The 21529-nt window shown below is 52.0% G+C and overlaps 1 protein-coding gene across 1 annotated transcript in view; it reads right to left on the bottom strand.

Moving 5' to 3' along the window:
* LOC137306783 (RNA-binding protein 10-like) overlaps window positions 1–21529 on the bottom strand; it is a 68855-nt gene that overhangs the window by 42453 nt on the left and 4873 nt on the right. Inside the window, exons 2-5 of the mRNA XM_067976163.1 lie at window positions 13748–13840; window positions 12290–12476; window positions 8094–8267; window positions 5768–5837 (exon numbers count right to left, since the gene is read on the bottom strand). Coding sequence (XP_067832264.1) covers window positions 5768–5837; window positions 8094–8267; window positions 12290–12476; window positions 13748–13764 — 448 coding nt within the window. The 5' untranslated portion in view covers window positions 13765–13840. The remainder of the gene's footprint in view (window positions 1–5767; window positions 5838–8093; window positions 8268–12289; window positions 12477–13747; window positions 13841–21529) is intronic.

Below are 21529 nucleotides of genomic sequence, written 5' to 3'. Positions count from 1 at the left end.
GCCGCGTGCTGCTCGGAACCCAAGACTTGGGACCGGAACCCCCAGCCCGACGGGAGAACGCGCGGGCCTCCTCGCTCCCTCCGTCCGGGAAGGGTCGTGCAAAGCATCCAGGCTCTATCCTAGAGAAGTGAGACCGTGACCCTCAAAGAAAAAAACCAGCAACACACAACTGCAAAGGACACGGCTGCACATCTCAACGTACGGCACAGAAGGAGGCCATTTGGCCCATCGTGCCTGTGCCGGAAAATCCAAACGCTTGGGGTTTTTTTTATAATTAAACTGTCCTCAACATCAGTCCCCTTCATTTCTTTGCAATGAATTTAGTTTTGGAGGGGTTAAAACAAGCGGGGAGGCAAATTGTGATGCGTTAAACCGGGACCCATAGAGTTAAGAACATAAGAAATAGGAGCAGGAGGAGGCCACTCGGCCCCTCGAGCCTGCTCCGCCATTCATTCAGATCATGGCTAATCTTCGACCTCAGCTCCACTTTCCCGCCCGATGCCCATATCCCTTGTTGAAGGGCTAATAGCGAACGACCGGACATCTTTGGAAGTCAACTCCAAAAATGTAGATGCCCACATGACCAAAATAGTGGCGCAATGAGGACAGGTCAAGGTGACGCATTCAATCTCCTTTCTCAACCACCTCTCTCTCCCGGCAGGTGGCACTAAGGCTCCCCCCCACCCCAAACCCCTCACAACGGCCTAATGCTCATTAGTAGTGCCGACTCGCAAAGGTGGGAAGGTCCCAGGCTCGATCCCTGGTCTGTGCTGAGCAGCTGATCACGGCCAGGGTGCTGTAACTGGGCCATGCCGCCACCCCCCCCACCTTAGGGTGGGTTACCAGCCGCTCCATTTACAAACAAACACTCATTATCTGAAGTCATACAAGCATGAAGAATGGCCACTTTGGGGAGGTAACCAGTGGGTAGCTGTCACGGGAGTGTGGGGGTTATATTACTGGACCGGTAATCCAGGGTACGGGAGTGTGGGGATTATATTACTGGACCGGTAATCCAGGGTACGGGAGTGTGGGGGTTATATTACTGGACCGGTAATCCAGGGTACGGGAGTGTGGGGATTATATTACTGGACCGGTAATCCAGGGTACGGGAGTGTGGGGATTATATTACTGGACCGGTAATCCAGGGTACGGGAGTGTGGGGATTATATTACTGGACCGGTAATCCAGGGTACGGGAGTGTGGGGATTATATTACTGGACCAGTAATCCAGGGTATGGGAGTGTGGGGATTATATTACTGGACCGGTAATCCAGGGTACGGGAGTGTGGGGATTATATTACTGGACCGGTAATCCAGGGTACGGGAGTGTGGGGATTATATTACTGGACCGGTAATCCAGGGTACGGGAGTGTGGGGATTATATTACTGGACTGGTAATCCAGGGTACGGGAGTGTGGGGATTATATTACTGGACCGGTAATCCAGGGTACGGGAGTGTGGGGATTATATTACTGGACCGGTAATCCAGGGTACGGGAGTGTGGGGATTATATTACTGGACCGGTAATCCAGGGTACGGGAGTGTGGGGATTATATTACTGGACCGGTAATCCAGGGTACGGGAGTGTGGGGATTATATTACTGGACCGGTAATCCAGGGTACGGGAGTGTGGGGGTTATATTACTGGACCGGTAATCCAGGGTACGGGAGTGTGGGGATTATATTACTGGACCGGTAATCCAGGGTACGGGAGCGTGGGGGTTATATTACTGGACCGGTAATCCAGGGTACGGGAGTGTGGGGATTATATTACTGGACCGGTAATCCAGGGTACGGGAGTGTGGGGATTATATTACTGGACCGGTAATCCAGGGTACGGGAGTGTGGGGATTATATTACTGGACCGGTAATCCAGGGTACGGGAGTGTGGGGATTATATTACTGGACCGGTAATCCAGGGTATGGGAGTGTGGGGATTATATTACTGGACCGGTAATCCAGGGTACGGGAGTGTGGGGGTTATATTACTGGACCGGTAATCCAGGGTATGGGAGTGTGGGGATTATATTACTGGACCGGTAATCCAGGGTACGATAGTGTAGTGGTTATGTTACTGGACTAGTAATCCAGGGTACGATAGTGTAGTGGTTATGTTACTGGACTAGTAATCCAGGGTATGGGAGTGTGGGGATTATATTACTGGACCAGTAATCCAGGGTACGGGAGTGTGGGGATTATATTACTGGACCGGTAATCCAGGGTACGGGAGTGTGGGGATTATATTACTGGACCGGTAATCCAGGGTATGGGAGTGTGGGGATTATATTACTGGACCGGTAATCCAGGGTATGGGAGTGTGGGGATTATATTACTGGACCGGTAATCCAGGTTACGGGAGTGTGGGGATTATATTACTGGACCGGTAATCCAGGGTACGGGAGTGTGGGGATTATATTACTGGACCAGTAATCCAGGGTACGGGAGTGTGGGGATTATATTACTGGACCGGTAATCCAGGGTATGGGAGTGTGGGGTTATAATATTGGACTAGTAATCCAGGGTACGATAGTGTAGTGGTTATGTTACTGGACTAGTAATCCAGGGTATGGGAGTGTGGGGATTATATTACTGGACTAGTAATCCAGGGTACGGGAGTGTGGGGATTATATTACTGGACCGGTAATCCAGGGTACGGGAGTGTGGGGATTATATTACTGGACCGGTAATCCAGGGTACGGGAGTGTGGGGATTATATTACTGGACCGGTAATCCAGGGTACGGGAGTGTGGGGATTATATTACTGGACCGGTAATCCAGGGTACGGGAGTGTGGGGATTATATTACTGGACCGGTAATCCAGGGTACGGGAGTGTGGGGATTATATTACTGGACTAGTAATCCAGGGTATGGGAGTGTGGGGATTATATTACTGGACCAGTAATCCAGGATACGGTAGTGTAGTGGTTATGTTACTGGACTAGTAATCCATGACAGTTTCAGCATTTGAATTCAGTTTAAAAAATGTGGAAATAAAAAGCTGCTATCAGTAAATGTGCCCACGAAGATGTCGGATTGTCGTAAAAACCCAACTGGTTCACTAACGTCCTTCAGAGAAGGAAACCTGCCGTCCTTCCCAGGTCTGGGCCTATATGTGAGTCCAGTCCCTCACCAGCCTGACTCAGACCTGCCCTCTGAAGTGACCTAGCAAGCCACTCAGTTGTATCGAAACCAATCACCTTCTCAAGGGCAACTAGGGACGGGCAATAAAAGCCGGCTTGCCAACGACGCCCACATCCCGAGAATGAATCCATTGTTTTTTTTATATATAACCAGCGACTGTCACCACCTTTCAGCAAAAGAGAGCAAAAAAAGAAAATACCACCCAGGACAGAAGACTGTAAAAGTACAAGAGCACTGAGTATTCCTGCCCAATCAATGCACACACTTGCCCGTGGAAAGAGAGTGAAATCCCTCTGCTGAGTACTATCTGTGCATAGCCCATTCTGTGCCACACTTGTTCTCCCGCCCCGCCTGTTGTCCCTCTGCCTCCCCCACAAGCCAAGGACACAGGGCACAAAACCCCTCCACTGACACAGGGCGTGCCTGACCCCCAGCTCGTCCCTGGTATACAGGCACCTGCCACCCTCTGCGGCACAACCCAAGGGCATCCAGACACAAGCGATACCAGGCTCGTAACTTACCTGCTTACCTTCAACCCCCAGGGTCAGTGTCGTGAGGGACACGTTTGGAAAAAAAACCCCACATCAAACAGGACAGAACTGATCCAAACAAAAAAAAAATGCAAATCTGCAACTAACTCGGCCCTAAATTCCATTTGGTGCATTTAAGGGGAAGCTGGATAAACACACGAGGGAGAAAGGAATAGAAGGATATGCTGATAGGGTGAGATGGAGTAGGGTCGTGCGGAGCATAATTACCGGCACAAACACGTTGGGCCAAATGGCCTGTACAATCTAAGTAATCCTTTCTACTCTCCGTTCCCCTGCCCTATGTGACAGAATGGCTGAAAAATCAACAAACGTGGGTGCTCCAGAATCAGTCAGCGAGAGGTGAGGTTGTAGCAGGGCCAAGTTAAAACAACAAGGGACCATCCATTCCCCATCTTCCCCCCCGCTCCCCAATTACAAGAGGAGACCATGAGTCTGAAGATAATCTTCGTGTAACTGGCCCACAGATCCGTTGGGTAGACTGGGATGATGCTGTAACCCGCTCTCTACCATCAGAGGGAGTTTTGCTGAAAGTCGTCCATTACCACCCCTCGTCAAGACAAACCCTCGTCAAATGCCCGAGGGTGTCTGACCAAGCTCTGGGCCAAGACCACTACCCCTGCTCTTATTTTTCTCCCCTCCCCAGGTTATACCATCAGAAGTTGCTCCATCTAAAAGATCTGCCACATCAAGATTGCCAACCGCTGTTAAGATCCAGAGATTTCAATATTTCTCGCCCTAGACTCCACCACACGTTTCCTGGCCCAGGACCCTCGGCTGACCTTCTCTTTCCCTTGAAGGAAGTGCTCTGCTTCACACCTTCCCAGCGAGAGACCAGGAACTTAACTCGCTGGGGACCTGCGCCCTCTGGCATTGTGACAAAGTACTAATGCATCAGTTGGCACAGGAACAGATACAGGAGGAGGTCATTACATCGAGTCCATGGCACAGAAACAGGCCAACTGGTCTGTGCCGGTGTTCATGCTCCACACGAGCCTCCTCCCTCCCGACTCCATCTCACCCTATCAGCATATCCTTCTATTCCTTTCTCCCTCATGTGTTTATCCAGCTTCCCCTTAAATGCATCTCTGTTATTCGCCTCAACCACTCCCTGTGGGAGCGAGTTCCACATTCTCACCACTCTCTGGGTAAAGAAGTTTCTCCTGAATTCCCTATTGGATTTATTCGTGACTACCTTATATTTATGGCCCCTAGTTTTGGTCTCCCTCACAAGTGGAAACGTCTTCTCTACGTCGACCCTATCAAACCCCTTCATAATTTTAAAGACCCCTCAGCCTTCTCTTTTCTAGAGAAAAGGGCCCCAGCCTGTTCCGTCTTTCCTGATAGTTATGACCTCTCAGTTCTGGTATCATCCTTGTAAATCTCTTTTGTACCTTTTCGAGTGCCTCTATATCCTTTTTTGTAATATGGGGACCAGAACTGTGCACAGTGCTCCCAAGTGTGGTCTAACCAAGGCATATTGAGTCCAGAATTGTGCACAGTGCTCCCAAGTGTGGTCTAACCAAGGCATATTGAGTCCAGAATTGTGCACAGTGCTCCAAGTGTGGTCTAACCAAGGTTCTATACAAGTTTAACAAAACTTCTTTGCTTTTCAATTCTATCCTTCCAGAAATGAATCCCAGTGCTTTGGTTTTTTCTTAAAAATTAAAACGGGAAAGGGAGGGATACCAAAATTCTAGAATCCTGGCCCATGCTCGGAGACACACGGGGAATGGGAAAGAACTACCTACGATAAAATAAGCTCGAAATACGTACGGAAAAAGAAAAAAAAAATCGGTAACATTAAACCAGGCTTTTGCGGGGGTGGGGGTGGGGAATTTTAAAATACGAAAACCTCGAAAATGTTCTTTTCACAGAGCACGCCAACGGCCAACAGCCCAACCACACATAACCATGTCAATCACAGCCTACTTGGAAAATCGTAGCCACTCAGCGTCGGGTTTACAAAATAAGATAACAACCGGGGGGTGGTGGTGGGAGGGAGCGGGCTGCGGAGGAGGGGAAAAGAAACGAGAGGTCGGGAGTTTCATTTAAAACCCAGAACAGAATCTCACCTGAGGATTTGTTCCTCATTAGCCGCACCTCCCGAGGCTGGTGGCTGGAATACTGCAGCTGGACTCGGATCTGAAACAAGACACGAAGAAGGAGACCCTAGTGCCCGGTGACGAATGACTTGCATTTCTACTGCGCCTTTCACGGCCTCAGGACGTCCCAAAGCGCTTCACGGCCAATTGAGTACTTTTTTTTTGTTGAAGTGCAGTCACTTTTGCATTGTAGGAAACGCAGCAGCCAATTTGCGCAGAGCAAGATCCCACAAACAGCAACGTGACAACGACCAAATAATCTGATGTTGGTTGAGGGATAAATATTGGCCCCAGGACACCGGGGAGAACTCCCCCCTGCTCTTCTTCCAATAGTGGCCGTGGGATCTTTTACATCCACCTGAGAGGGGCAGACGGAGCCTCGGTTTAGCGTCTCGTCCGAAAGACGGCACCTCCGACAGTGCAGCACTGCCTCAGTACTGCATCAGGGGTGTCGGCCTGGATTGTGGGCTCAATTCTCTGGAGTGGGGCTCGAACCCACAACCTTCTAACTCCGAGGAGAAAGTGCTACCCACTGAGCCGTGGCCGACACCTATTCTGATCGCAAAATTCAACAAGTAAAAGTCAGGCAGCAGGATGGAATTGCAGTGAGAATGCCAAATAACAAGAGCGTCAAGCACCAAGAAAAAAGGTTACTCGCCCGACGACAGCCTGGCAGCGGGAAAGACTGAGGTGCATTCCTGAGCTGCGCCGGGAGAGCTGGTCTCTGCAGTGGCCCTAGGGAGGGCGGGTGGGGGGCAGCTTCAATTTATCATGTGTTTTTTGTGCGCAGAGGTGAGATGTTAGTGCTGATTTTGGGCACCCGATAACAACCTCAAATACAGCACAGGTTATATACAGAGTAAAGCTCCCTCTACACTGTCCCATCAAACACTCCCAGGGCAGGTACAGGGTTAGATACAGAGTAAAGCTCCCTCTACACTGTCCCATCAAACACTCCCAGGGCAGGTACAGCACAGGTTAAATACAGAGTAAAGCTCCCTCTACACTGTCCCATCAAACACTCCCAGGGCAGGTACAGCACGGGTTAGATACAGAGTAAAGCTCCCTCTGCGCTGTCCCATCAAACACTCCCAGGGCAAGTACAGCACAGGTTAAATACAGAGTAAAGCTCCCTCTACACTGTCCCATCAAACACTCCCAGGGCAGGTACAGGGTTAGATACAGAGTAAAGCTCCCTCTACACTGTCCCATCAAACACTCCCAGGGCAGGTACAGGGTTAGATACAGAGTAAAGCTCCCTCTGCGCTGTCCCATCAAACACTCCCAGGGCAAGTACAGCACAGGTTAAATACAGAGTAAAGCTCCCTCTACACTGTCCCATCAAACACTCCCAGGGCAGGTACAGCACAGGTTAAATACAGAGTAAAGCTCCCTCCACACTGTCCCATCAAACACTCCCAGGGCAGGTACAGGGTTAGATACAGAGTAAAGCTCCCTCTACACTGTCCCATCAAACACTCCCAGGGCAGGTACAGGGTTAGATACAGAGTACAGCTCCCTCTACACTGTCCCATCAAACACTCCCAGGGTCAGGTACAGGGTTAGATACAGAGTACAGCTCCCTCTACACTGTCCCATCAAACACTCCCAGGGCAGGTACAGAACGGGTTAGATACAGAGTAAAGCTCCCTCTGCGCTGTCCCATCAAACACTCCCAGGGCAAGTACAGCACAGGTTAAATACAGAGTAAAGCTCCCTCCACACTGTCCCATCAAACACTCCCAGGGCAGGTACAGCACAGGTTAGATACAGAGTAAAGCTCCCTCGACACTGTCCCATCAAACACCCCCAGGGCGGTTATTGCTAACTCGGTATCGTCGTCTAGGGACGGAACCTGGGACCTTGCTGAAGTGAATGGTGCTGCACCGTGTCCACTGAGCCATCGGGAGAGCGCTATACATATTTTTTAATAACCCAAATTAAAGCCAAGGCGTGGATTCGACTCGACTTAGAGAGCTCTGAGTTGTGAAGTCCCCGCTCTGCTAATTCAACTTTTACATCGAAACGTTCCCCCAGCAGCCTCTTGAGAGATCCGGTGTTTCCGGGGGCGGGGGTAGCCTGCCAGACCAGCTGCTGCAGTCGACCGCACTACTGGAGCAGCGGTTGGGGTAACTCTGCCTACTCGCGGATCTTGAAGCAGTGGACTGGGGTGTGGGGGGGGGGGGAAGCCTAGGAACAAGCTGTTTGGGGGGGGGGGGGGTGGGAAAGGAGAAAAGGACAGGGATAGGGAAACAATAGATTCGCACTCCCTTGGACCTCGTTCTCTATCACGTACATCGTTCTCGGTGGCGGACTGCGGCAGCATCCTGAGCATGATGATCTTGCTGGCTTTCTCCTCCCCCGACTCGCTTCGGTAGTCCTGGTCCCGGTAGTCGCCGTCTCCCGGGAAGCTGAAGCTCTCCTCGGGGTTCTCGTAGCTTTTGTAGCTATCGCTGTCGTCTCTGTACTCCTAGACGTGGGCAACAGGGGTTCGTCGTGAGCCGGAGGGTGGAAGGGACAAGCAGGAGGAAGGGTGGAGACACAAGCGATGCTCACAAACAAATAGCAGCTCGCATGAAATGGCTTTCAAGCTTTTGAGTGTGGAGCCTTGCAAACACCAGCTTATACCCAGGAACTCACCCTCACAAATATTCACACCCCCACAGGGAGCCCCTCCTGCCAATACAGACACACCCACAGGGAGCCCCTCCTGCAAATACAGACACACCCACAGGGAGCCCCTCCTGCAAATACAGACACACCCACAGGGAGCCCCTCCTGCCAATACAGACACACCCACAGGGAGCCCCTCCTGCCAATACAGACACACCCACAGGGAGCCCCTCCTGCCAATACAGACACACCCACAGGGAGCCCCTCCTACAAATACAGACACACCCACAGGGAGCCCCTCCTGCAAATACAGACACACCCACAGGGACCCCCCCCCCCTACAAATACAGACACACCCACAGGGACCCCCCCCCCCCTACAAATACAGACACACCCACAGGGAGCCCCTCCTGCAAATACAGACACACCCACAGGGACCCCCCCCCCTACAAATACAGACACACCCACAGGGACCCCCCCTCCTACAAATACAGACACACCCACAGGGACCCCCCCTCCTACAAATACAGACACATCCACAGGGAGCCCCTCCTGCAAATACAGACACACCCACAGGGACCCCCTCCTACAAATACAGACACATCACAGGGACCCCCTCCTACAAATACAGACACATCCACAGGGAGCCCCTCCTGCAAATACAGACACACCCACAGGGACCCCCTCCTACAAATACAGACACATCACAGGGACCCCCTCCTACAAATACAGACACATCCACAGGGAGCCCCCCCTACAAATACAGACACACCCACAGGGAGCCCCTCCTACAAATACAGACACATCACAGGGACCCCCTCCTACAAATACAGACACATCCACAGGGAGCCCCTCCTACAAATACAGACACATCACAGGGACCCCCCCTCCTACAAATACAGACACACCCACAGGGAGCCCCTCCTACAAATACAGACACATCCACAGGGACCCCCCTCTCCTACAAATACAGACATACCCACAGGGAGCCCCTCCTGCAAATACAGACACACACACAGGGAGCCCCCCTCCTGCAAATACAGACACACCCACATGAAGCCCCTCCTGCAAATACAGACACACACACAGGGACCCCCCCCTCCTGCAAATACAGACACACCCACAGGGAGTTTCTCCTGCAAATACACACACCCACAGGGAGCCCCTCCTGCAAATACAGACACACCCACAGGGAGCCCCTCCTGCAAATACACACACCCACAGGGAGCCCCTCCTGCAAATACAGACACACCCACAGGGAGCCCCTCCTGCAAATACAGACACACACCCAGGAACCGACCCCTCTCAAATATTTACACCTCCAGGAAGCCCCTCCTGCAAATACTGACACACCTAGGGACCCTCTCCTGCAAATACTGACACCCCCACGGACCCTCTCCTGCAAATACTGACACCCCGATGGACCCTCTCCTGCAAATAACTGAGGTTCTGACTTGTGTTTTACACCCAACTGCATGTTACAATACAGTCCATTCAGTGAGGCTGCAGCTAGGTATTTTAAAATTTGAAACGGGTATTTACTGAAAAGTGGGCCGGCACGTTTGCAACAAGCTCCCTTTGATTTCTCTCTCTCACTACTAGATAGGCTCCTCCATTCCGCGGACTGACAGAAGGCCGCTCCACACCAGTACATGGCGAGCGCCTGATTTCAAACGTGCAGCTGAGGGGGGGGGCTGCCAAGTAGAGGCCGGGTACTTCCCCGTAGGAAGATGGAGCAAAACAACAGGACAAACAATTCTACTAAGATATGGAATATTGTACTATCTAACCTGGAATGTGCACGAAGGAGGCAGAGAGAGGGGGAAAGAGAAAGCGTGCGAGAGGCAGAGAGAGGGGGAAAGAGAAAGCGTGCGAGAGGCAGAGAGAGAGGGAAAGAGAAAGCGTGCGAGAGGCAGAGAGAGAGGGAAAGAGAAAGCGTGCGAGAGGCAGAGAGAGGGGGAAAGAGAAAGCGTGCGAGAGGCAGAGAGAGGGGGAAAGAGAAAGCGTGCGAGAGGCAGAGAGAGGGGGAAAGAGAAAGCGTGCGAGAGGCAGAGAGAGAGGGAAAGAGAAAGCGTGCGAGAGGCAGAGAGAGAGGGAAAGAGAAAGCGTGCGAGAGGCAGAGAGAGAGGGAAAGAGAAAGCGTGCGAGAGGCAGAGAGAGAGGGAAAGAGAAAGCGTGCGAGAGGCAGAGAGAGAGGGAAAGAGAAAGCGTGCGAGAGGCAGAGAGAGAGGGAAAGAGAAAGCGTGCGAGAGGCAGAGAGAGAGAGGGAAAGAGAAAGCGTGCGAGAGGCAGAGAGAGGGGGAAAGAGAAAGCGTGTGAGAGGCAGAGAGAGGGGGAAAGAGAAAGCGTGCGAGAGGCAGAGAGAGGGGGAAAGAGAAAGCGTGCGAGAGGCAGAGAGAGAGGGAAAGAGAAAGCGTGCGAGAGGCAGAGAGAGAGGGAAAGAGAAAGCGTGCGAGAGGCAGAGAGAGAGGGAAAGAGAAAGCGTACGAGAGGCAGAGAGAGGGGGAAAGAGAAAGCGTGCGAGAGGCAGAGAGAGGGGGAAAGAGAAAGCGTGCGAGAGGCAGATAGAGGGGGAAAGAGAAAGCGTGCGAGAGGCAGAGAGAGGGGGAAAGAGAAAGCGTGCGAGAGGCAGATAGAGGGGGAAAGAGAAAGCGTGCGAGAGGCAGAGAGAGAGGGAAAGAGAAAGCGTGTGAGAGGCAGAGAGAGGGGGAAAGAGAAAGCGTGCGAGAGGCAGAGAGAGGGGGAAAGAGAAAGCGTGCGAGAGGCAGAGAGAGAGGGAAAGAGAAAGCGTGCGAGAGGCAGAGAGAGGGGGAAAGAGAAAGCGTGCGAGAGGCAGAGAGAGGGGGAAAGAGAAAGCGTGCGAGAGGCAGAGAGAGAGGGAAAGAGAAAGCGTGCGAGAGGCAGAGAGAGAGGGAAAGAGAAAGTGTGCAAGGCACAGAGAGAGGGAAAGAGAAAGTGTGCAAGGCATAGAGAGAGGGAAAGAGAAAGTGTGCAAGGCATAGAGAGAGGGAAAGAGAAAGTGTGCAAGGCATAGAGAGAGGGAAAGAGAAAGTGTGCAAGGCATAGAGAGAGGGAAAGAGAAAGTGTGCAAGGCATAGAGAGGGGGAAAGAGAAAGTTTGCAAGGCATAGAGAGAGGGAAAGAGAAAGTGTGCACGGCATAGAGAGAGGGAAAGAGAAAGTGTGCAAGGCATAGAGAGAGGGAAAGAGAAAGTGTGCACGGCATAGAGAGAGGGAAAGAGAAAGTGTGCAAGGCATAGAGAGGGGGAAAGAGAAAGTGTGCAAGGCATAGAGAGGGGGAAAGAGAAAGTGTGCAAGGCATAGAGAGGGGAAAAGTGTTTGAGAGACGCACAGGGAGAGTGGCAGACAGGGAAAAAGTTGCATGCACAGATGACAAGAGAAACTGTGAAAGCTAAGCTTTAGAGAGACACTCAAAATGAGAGCTTGAGAAACAAGCAGAGAGACAGTTACAGGAGAGACTGTTCTTTTCTAAATTTTTGAACAGCACGGGAGACCAACCAAAAGTTTTATTTTTCATAGGGCCCCTTCACTCGCTGGGCGGGAGCCAGGATAACCCTGCCTCCTACTAGCATCCCCTTCCCTATTTTGCTGGGGGGCAAGAGAAGGAGGAGTGAACAACCCTGAATCCCAGCTCGGTCACATCCCACAGCTGGTCTGGGCAGGAAAGGAGAGGGCAGACACACCTGGAACAAGGGACGCAGGTAAAGGGTAGGTGGGCGACAAATGCCACCGGGCAAGTACTGCTGGCCTTAGAGCTTCACTTTATGCCCACGATACACATCACTTGGGCACATTCAAGGGCATTAACCACACCACACATTAGCGACATTAACCGCACCACCAGTTGGACGGCTCGCTACCTCGGATTGGTCGTAGCTCACGTATTCCTCCTTCCCGTACTCCTTCGTTCCTTCGCACTCGTATTCCCGGTCGTAGGACCTGTAATCCATGTCTCTGTAATCGTGATCCCGCCGATCCCGGGATTCCCGATGGTCATCCTTATTCCGTTCACTCCCGTACCGTCCCATTCGCTCACCCCGACTTGCACTGAAAAAAAGAAACGGTCGTACAAAAGATAAACGCAGAACGGAAAAAAAGAACAGCTCCTTCGCCAGCGGGACGCTCCCCCCGTTCCTGTTCTATCGACTCCCCGTACTCCTCCCCCCGCCCATGCCAATTTTCTCCCCTGCTCTCCCGAAGGCACGGACTCTCGGGAGTATGATTTCACGTACGCTGACCGCCCTCTGGCACCTCACCCAAGTCACCGTTCTTCACGTGCGAGTCCAGACGGCAAGTGGCGGCTGGATATCTGACTGCCGGGTGGCGGGGGCATCGGAGTAGAGCCCGATTGTGCCCTCACCTGACACCCACAAAACTCAACACTGACTGAAACGTAGGAATAGAAGGAGGCCATTCAGCCCCTCGAGCCTGCTCTGCCATTCAATTCGATCAGGGCTGATCTGTATGTTTACACCATCTATCCGCCTTGGTTTCGTGACCCTGAATACCCTTGTCCAACAAAGATCTCAGTCCGAAAAGCTCTAATTGACCCCCAGCCCCAACAACTTTTTATGGCCGGGGGGGGGGGGGGGGGGGAATAAGAGTCCCAGATTTTCACTGTCCTTTGTGTGAAGAAGTGCTTCCTGACATCACCCCTCAGTGGCCGAGCTCTAATTTTAAGGTTATGTCCCCTTGTTACAGATGAAATAGTTCCTCTCGATCTACCCTATGAACGCTGTTAATCGCCTCAAATGAGTATAATCTTCCATACTCAAGGGAATGGAAGGCTTTCTATGGAACTGGTCCTCATAATTTAACCCTCTAAGCCCCCAGTATCATTCTGGTGAATCTGCGCTGCACCTTCTCCAAGGCCAATTTATCCTTCCTGAAGTGCGGTGCCCAGAACTGAATGCAGTATCTCCAGATGGGCTCTAACCAGAGCTTTGTACGGCTTAATGCTATACTAACCGGTGCCTTTACCCAACGGGAAACCAAGGAATCCCCGATTCATGTATTGCACATGAAGACCAATCACTTGGGTGAGCTAAGGTGAGAGAAGCAAGTGGCTGGCAGCTAAGAAACCATACCCCAGCATCAGTCAGCACCTCAGGGAGCAGAGGGGAGGAAACTTGATCTGTCACATCCTTAACGGTGAGCACTCAATCACGGGAAAGCTCCTACTAACAGCACGCACTATCATTTGATAATTAGAATCCAACTTCTGGACGTTGTAGAGGCAAATATCTCACTAATAACCGCAAGCGGGGACAATGAATTAAATGCGACAGTTGGCAAACGCAGACGAGCCTGTAAATTACCGTTTATCATACTCCATCTCTACTTTCCAGATGGTGTGCAAGTACAGCCAGAAACGTTCAGATGTAGACCAGCTGTCTTTCCTGCTGCTTCTCCTGGAACGCAGAGCAAGTCCTGTTAATCCCAGTGACATATTCACTCCCCCCACCACAGCAAAAAAATTACAAACACCCAACAGATCAATGGGTAAATTCCCGCATGGTGCGGTGTTAAGGCAAACACACAAGGAGGTTTGTGCTCAGTTAGATCATCTCAGCCAGGGCACCAGCAGATGCGTTGGACTTAGTGCACTCGGGGCTGGGTGGGGAAAGAGAAGAGGATATAAGGGGGGGGGGGGGGGGGGGGGAAAGGGAGAAGAGGACATGAGGGGGGGGGGGGGGGAAGAGGACATGAGGGGGGGGGGGGAGGGAAGAAGACATGAGGGGGGGGGGAGGGAAGAGGACATGAGGGGGGGGGGGAGGGAAGAGGACATGAGGTGGGGGGGGAGGGAAGAGGACATTGGGGGGGGGGGGGGGGGAGGGAAGAGGACATGGGGGGGGGGGGGAGGGAAGAGGACATGGGGGGGGGGGGGGAGGGAAGAGGACATGGGGGGGGGGGGGGAGGGAAGAGGACATGGGGGGGGGGGGGAGGGAAGAGGACATGGGGGGGGGGGGAGGGAAGAGGACATGGGGGGGGGGGAGGGAAGAGGACATGGGGGGGGGGGGAGGGAAGAGGACATGGGGGGGGGGGGGGAGGGAAGAGGACATGGGGGGGGGGGGGGAGGGAAGAGGACATGGGGGGGGGGGGGAGGGAAGAGGACATGGGGGGGGGGGGGGGAGGGAAGAGGACATGGGGGGGGGGGGGAGGGAAGAGGACATGGGGGGGGGGGGGGAGGGAAGAGGACATGGGGGGGGGGGGAGGGAAGAGGACATGGGGGGGGGGGGAGGGAAGAGGACATGGGGGGGGGGGGGAGGGAAGAGGACATGGGGGGGGGGGGGGAGGGAAGAGGACATGGGGGGGGGGGGAGGGAAGAGGACATGAGGGGGGGGGAGGGAAGAGGACATGAGGGGGGGGGGGAGGGAAGAGGACATGAGGGGGGGAGGAGGGAAGAGGACATGAGGGGGGGAGGAGGGAAGAGGACATGAGGGGGGAGGAGGGAAGAGGACATGAGGGGGGGAGGAGGGAAGAGGACATGAGGGGGGGAGGAGGGAAGAGGACATGAGGGGGGGAGGGAGGGAAGAGGACATGAGGGGGGGAGGGAGGGAAGAGGACATGAGGGGGGGAGGGAGGGAAGAGGACATGAGGGGGGGGGAGGGAGGGAAGAGGACATGAGAGGGGGGGAGGGAGGGAAGAGGACATGAGAGGGGGGGGAGGGAAGAGGACATGAGGGGGGGGGGAGGAGGGAAGAGGACATGAGGGGGGGAGGAGGGAAGAGGACATGAGGGGGGGAGGAGGGAAGAGGACATGAGGGGGGGAGGAGGGAAGAGGACATGAGGGGGGGAGGAGGGAAGAGGACATGAGGGGGGGAGGAGGGAAGAGGACATGAGGGGGGGAGGAGGGAAGAGGACATGAGGGGGGGAGGGAGGGAAGAGGACATGAGGGGGGGAGGGAGGGAAGAGGACATGAGGGGGGGAGGGAGGGAAGAGGACATGAGGGGGGGGGAGGGAAGAGGACATGAGAGGGGGGAGGGAAGAGGACATGAGAGGGAGGGGAGGGAAGAGGACATGAGGGGGGGGAGGAGGTAAGAGGACATGAGGGGGGGAGGAGGGAAGAGGACATGAGGGGGGGAGGAGGGAAGAGGACATGAGGGGGGGAGGAGGGAAGAGGACATGAGGGGGGGAGGGAAGAGGACATGAGGGGGGGAGGGAGAAAGAGGACATGGGAGGGGGGGGGAGAAAGAGGACATGGGAGGGGGGGGGGGGGGGAGAAAGAGGACATGGGAGGGGTGGGGGGGGGGGGGAGAAAGAGGACATGGGAGGGGGGGGAGGAGAAAGAGGACATGGGAGGGGGGGGGGGGGGGGGAGTGGAGGGGAGACACAAGATTCCTGCTGTTTCCCTTTCTAGCCCAGGGTGACAGGGCTATCTGTTGGACCCCTGCTGCCACCCAGCTGAGATCAACAAGCTAAGCACACACTGGAGATACAAGGGGCCTAGCAGGTCTATATGGCTCAGCTAACTACAGAGGAATCAGAGTAGCCTTGACAAGAAAAATGTCTTATTAAATTTTTCCAAGTTTATCCCTTGGAGGATTTTAAATGTTTTTAAATCCCTCTGTGCAGTCCTGTTGCCATTCTGCGTCACGCACTAATCATTTCGATCGTGGGTTATACTATCAGGAATAATTATATACGCCACGTATTCTGTGGAATATCTCCTTCAACATTTGCGCAGAGTATCCCACAAAGCATAATTACCTCGGAAAGGGCACAGTCCTTCCACAATTACATTCAGCTGGCTCTTTGTGAGGCCAACTTGTTGCGCAAGCAGCTTTCCCTTCCCCTTATTTGGGGGTCTCCACCACATGCAATTCAGCACCCCAGACAGAGTTCCTAGTTGTCTGCCAAAGCTATTTCAAGGCGGTCACTGGGCACTCTACCCAATTCCATCTGCCTCGCCATCTCCTTCCCTGCTTTCACTAGGCTGACACTCCCAAGCACAGTACTGAGGGAGCACTGCAACTGTCGGAGGTGCCGCCTTTCAGATGAGACGTTAAACCGAGGCCCCGTCTGCCCTCTCGGGTGAACGCAAAAGATCCCACAGCCACTATCGGAAGAAGAGCAGGGGGAGCGCGCCCGAGTGTCCTGGGGCCAATATTTATCCATCATCCCACATCACTAAAAACATTATCTGGTCATTATCTCATTGCTGTTTGTGGGACCTTGCTGTGAGCAAATTGGCTGCCTCGATTCCTACATTAGGACAGTGACAACGCTTCAAAAGTAATTCACTGGCTGTGAAGTGCCTTGGAACATCCTGAGATCGTGAAAGGTGCTGCAGAAATAAAAGTCTTTTTCAAAACCTTAAAATTCTCTTCAACTGTTCCCTATCCTAGCCTCCCCTTTATCCCACTACATCTTTCTCCTCCTTACTGTACAGTGTTCTGCAACCTCTTATTGGACGTGTCCAGCACTTTATAGATGGCAAGTAACTTTTGTCGCTGTTCTTGGGACGTGGGTCACACTGGCGAGGCCACATTTAGTGCCCATTCCTAGTCGCTCTGAGAAGGCCCACCAGTACCTTGTAACGAGTGTCTGTATGACTGAGGTTATTAGGCGTCAGCCAGGTAGGGTGGGACTGGTCACGAGTGGGTCAGTCAGAATACAGCTGGCAAGTTCCTTTCCCTGAAGCACATTATTGAACTGCATGAGATTTCACAACAATCCGGCAGTTTATGTTGTCAAATTAACAGATTTACTGTTATCAATTTCCCAGCTTCTCATGGTGAGAACTCAATCTCTGGATTGTTATTCCAGAACTATAACCATTATACTACCTGTGATAATACTATGGGGAAATCAAAAATCAAATGCCTAAACACACTAATGCTGCCTGAAACATCACCTTCTCCAATTGATCCTCCCATTGTGACAGACCTGTACCCAACTGTACTGTGCCCTAGCGTAATAATGACAGACCTGTACTCACCAGTATTGTACCCGTTGTAGTAACAAACCTGTACTCACCAGTACTGCACCCATTATACAGTGAGAATTGTACCCAGCAGTACTGTACCCCAGTGTTAGTGAGATCTGTACCCAGCAGTACTGTACCCCAGTGTTAGTGAGATCTGTATCCAGCAGTACTGTACCCCAGTGTTAGTGAGATCTGTATCCAGCAGTACTGTACCCCAGTGTTAGTGAGATCTGTATCCAGCAGTACTGTACCCCAGTGTTAGTGAGATCTGTATCCAGCAGTACTGTACCCCAGTGTTAGTGAGATCTGTATCCAGCAGTACTGTACCCCAGTGTTAGTGAGATCTGTATCCAGCAGTACTGTACCCCAGTGTTAGTGAGATCTGTATCCAGCAGTACTGTACCCCAGTGTTAGTGAGACCTGTATCCAGCAGTACTGTACCAGTGTTATGACAGACCTGTACCCAGCAGTACTGTACCCCAGTGTTAGTGACAGACCTGTACCCATCAGTACTGTACCCCAGTGTTAGTGACAGACCTGTACCCACCAGTACTGTACCCCAGTGTTAGTGACAGACCTGTACCCACCAGTACTGTACCCCAGTGTTACAGTGACAGACCTGTACCCATCAGTACTATACCCCAGTGTTATACAGTGACAGAGCTGTACCCACCAGTACTGTACCCCAGTGTTACAGTGACAGACCTGTACCCACCAGTACTGTACCCCAGTGTTACAGTGACAGACCTGTACCCACCAGTACTGTACCCCAGTGTTACAGTGACAGACCTGTACCCACCAGTACTATACCCCAGTGTTATACAGTGACAGACCTGTACCCACCAGTACTGTACCCCAGTGTTACAGTGACAGACCTGTACCCATCAGTACTATACCCCAGTGTTATACAGTGACAGAGCTGTACCCACCAGTGCTGTACCTCAGTGTTACACAGTGAGACCTGTACCCAGCAGTACTGTACCCCAGTGTTATACAGTGACAGACCTGGACCCACCAATACTACATCCCACTTATGCACTAAAATGCTAAGCTCCCTGTTTAAATGGCTCTAAGCGAGCTGGGCAGGAGAGAGGAAGTACACGGAGGAGGGAGAACTTGCATCATAACACTGGTGACTGAAGCACTAGTTTTACTGAATAAAACATGTGATTTTTCACCATACTCCTCGTGTACCCCAATGCTTATTAATAATATAAAATGTGGAGTGAGAAACAGTTATATGCCCATTGAGCCAACTCCTTCCAAATCCATGAATGGCTACCTCAGTCCTGGACTCTTCCCAACCATGATCTCTACACACACTTCTTAACCCTCATGCGGCTCAAATCGATCTATTAATCTCTCTCTAATCCCCTTTCTCGTCACATATCGAGATGATGTTTCCACTTCTGGGGGAGTCCAAAACTAGGGGCCGTAAATATAAGATGGTCACTAATAAATCCAATAGGGAATTCAGGAGAAACTTCTTTACCCAGAGAGTGGTGAGAATGTGGAACTCGATACCACAGGGAGTGGTTGAGGGGAATAACGTGGATGCATTTAAGGGGAAGCTGGATAAACACATGAGGGAGAAAGGAATGGAAGGATACGCTGATAGGGTGAGGTGGAGTAGGGAGGGAGGAGCATAAATGCCAGCACAGGCCAGTTGGGCCGATTGGCCTGTTTCTGTGCTGTAAAATTCTACGTAATTACATAGGAACAGGAGTAGGCCATTCAGCCCCTCATGCCTGCTCCGCCATTTGATTACCTCCTTTTTCTGGTAATCACTCAGGGGGTATGGTTGTTTTTGTTAGCTACAGTTGGGTGTGGTGCTGCCATTTGGATTTTCCATATAGGGTAATGGTGGACACAGGAAATCTGAACACAGCTGCCAGTGTTTCATAGAACGATAGACAGCACAAAAGGAGGCCATTCGGCCCATCGTGCCTGTGCTGGCTCTCTTTGAAAAGAGTTATCCAATTAGCCCCTCTCCCCTGTAGCCCTGCAAATTTTTCCCCTTCACATATTTATCCAATTCCCTTTTGAAAGTTACTACTGAATCTGCTTCCACCGCCCTTTCAGGCAGCACATTCCAGATCACAACAACTCACTGCGTAAAAAAAAAATTGGCCTCATCTCCCCTCTTTTTTTTGCCAATTACCTTAAATCTGTGTCCTCTGGTTACTGACCCTTCTGCCAATGGAAACAGTTTCTCCTTGTTTACTCTATGAAAACCCTTCATGATTTTGAACACCTCTATCAAATCTCCCCTTAACCTTCTCTGTTCTGAGGAGAACAACCCCAGCTTCTCCAGTCTGTCCACGTAACTGAAGTCCCTCATCCCTGGTACCATTCCAGTAAAGCTCCTCTGCACCTTTTCTAAGGCCCTGACATCCTTCCATGAGAATTTCGGTCAATCTAATCATGGTACGGGAGCAGAATTTTCATGCTATGTCCATTTGAACCCAGCCATGCTGCTAGATTTTGTCCTTCCAAGCTGGGAGAGCACGGTTGGAGCGGTCCTGCACTCAGGTGGTTGCTGGGCTGTCGACAGCAATTTAAGATGAGGAATTTGAACCATCGCATGAAAAGCGTATTCGTGGAGTTCCCCTGGAGCTGTATAAAGGTGACGTACAGACCAGGGAGGCTGGGATCAGGTGCGACAAATGGCCTTGGTGCCCCTACAGCCAGGGAGCGTAAAACCGACAGGGGGCCGTCACCCCTGATCACTATCCAGCAACCCTGTTGGGAGTGGGAGCGTTTGGATGTGGGGAACGCCCGTGATGTCCATCACAGCCCGTCAACACTCACTCGCTGTCTAGACACATACTTGAAGAATAGCCAATTGGGAGGGTACCAGAGGGTGGCTGACACCAGGAGAAAACTGGTACTGCACAACCAGCCAGTCATACAACATTAAAGAACAAATGTGCATTGTTATAGCACCTTACACATCCTCGCGATGTCCCAAAGCCCTTCACAGCCAGTGGGCTATATTTTGAATTGCAGCCACTGTTACTGTTTAAGCAAATGCAGCTGCCAATTTTCAGAAAGCAAGATCCCACAAACAGAAATTAGATGGATGACCAGTTAATCTGTTTTAGCGGGTTTGGTCGAGGAATAAATGTTGGCCAGACACCGGAAGAACTCCCTTGCTCCTCTTCATCCACCTGAACAGGCAAGTGGGGCCTCGGTTTAACATCTCATTCAAAAGACGGCACCCAGCATTCACTCAGTACGGCACTGGGAGTGTCAGCCCAGATTATGTGCACCAAAGGGCTGATTCTACCTTGAACATAGTACTATCAGTATGTTAGGCACACTTACTGGTGTGATTTATGACAAACACAGGGTGCATATTTAATAGCAGCTCAAACAGGTAGCTATTTCAGGCCAGAGAAGGTCATCTACATACACAAGACATATAAATCTGTCCAGCGCCTAACTGATTAAATAGGGACTAAAAATACATTTGTTTTGTGGGACATCCAGGCATTTCAGCTTATTTAGTCAATTGAACTGACAACGGTAGCCATGGTTGAAGATTCTTGACTGCTGCAATGGTCTCCTGACTGGCCTCACACCTTCCACCCTCCATAAATTTGAGCTCATCCAAAACGCTGCTGCCCGTGTCCTGACTCGCACCGAGTCCCGTTCACCCATCACCCCTGTGCTCGCTGACCTACATTGGCTCCCGGTCCGGCAAAGCCTCGATTTTAAAATTCTCATCCTGGTGTTCAAATCCCTCCCTTTCTCTGTAACCTCCTCCAGCCCCTACAACCCTCCCAGATCTCGACACTCCTCCAATTCTGACCTCTTGCGCATCCCCGATTTTCATCACTCCACCATTAGAGGCCGTGCCTTCAGCTGCCTCAGCCCGAAGCTCTGGAATTCCCTCCCTGAACCTCTCCGCCTCCCTCTCCTCCTTTAAGATGCTCCTTGAAACCTACCTCTTTGACCAAGCTTTTGGTCACCTGTCCTAATATCGCCTTATGTGGCTCGGTGTCGAATTTTGTCTGGTAACGCTCCTGTCAAACGTTTTAGGCGCTATATAAATGCAAATTGTTCTTGTTGTAAAGAGAGGACCGAACGCCCTGAAATAAGGGTGGCCACTGCTCATTCAACTGTACCCCAGAATGAGTTACATAGGCTGGAGAGGGGAGAAATCAGCC

This window comes from Heptranchias perlo, chromosome 45, assembly GCF_035084215.1.
Source record: "Heptranchias perlo isolate sHepPer1 chromosome 45, sHepPer1.hap1, whole genome shotgun sequence".
NCBI lineage: Eukaryota > Metazoa > Chordata > Chondrichthyes > Hexanchiformes > Hexanchidae > Heptranchias > Heptranchias perlo.
Note: the sequence above shows the minus strand (reverse complement) of the source record. Positions and strands in the feature narration are given on the sequence as shown.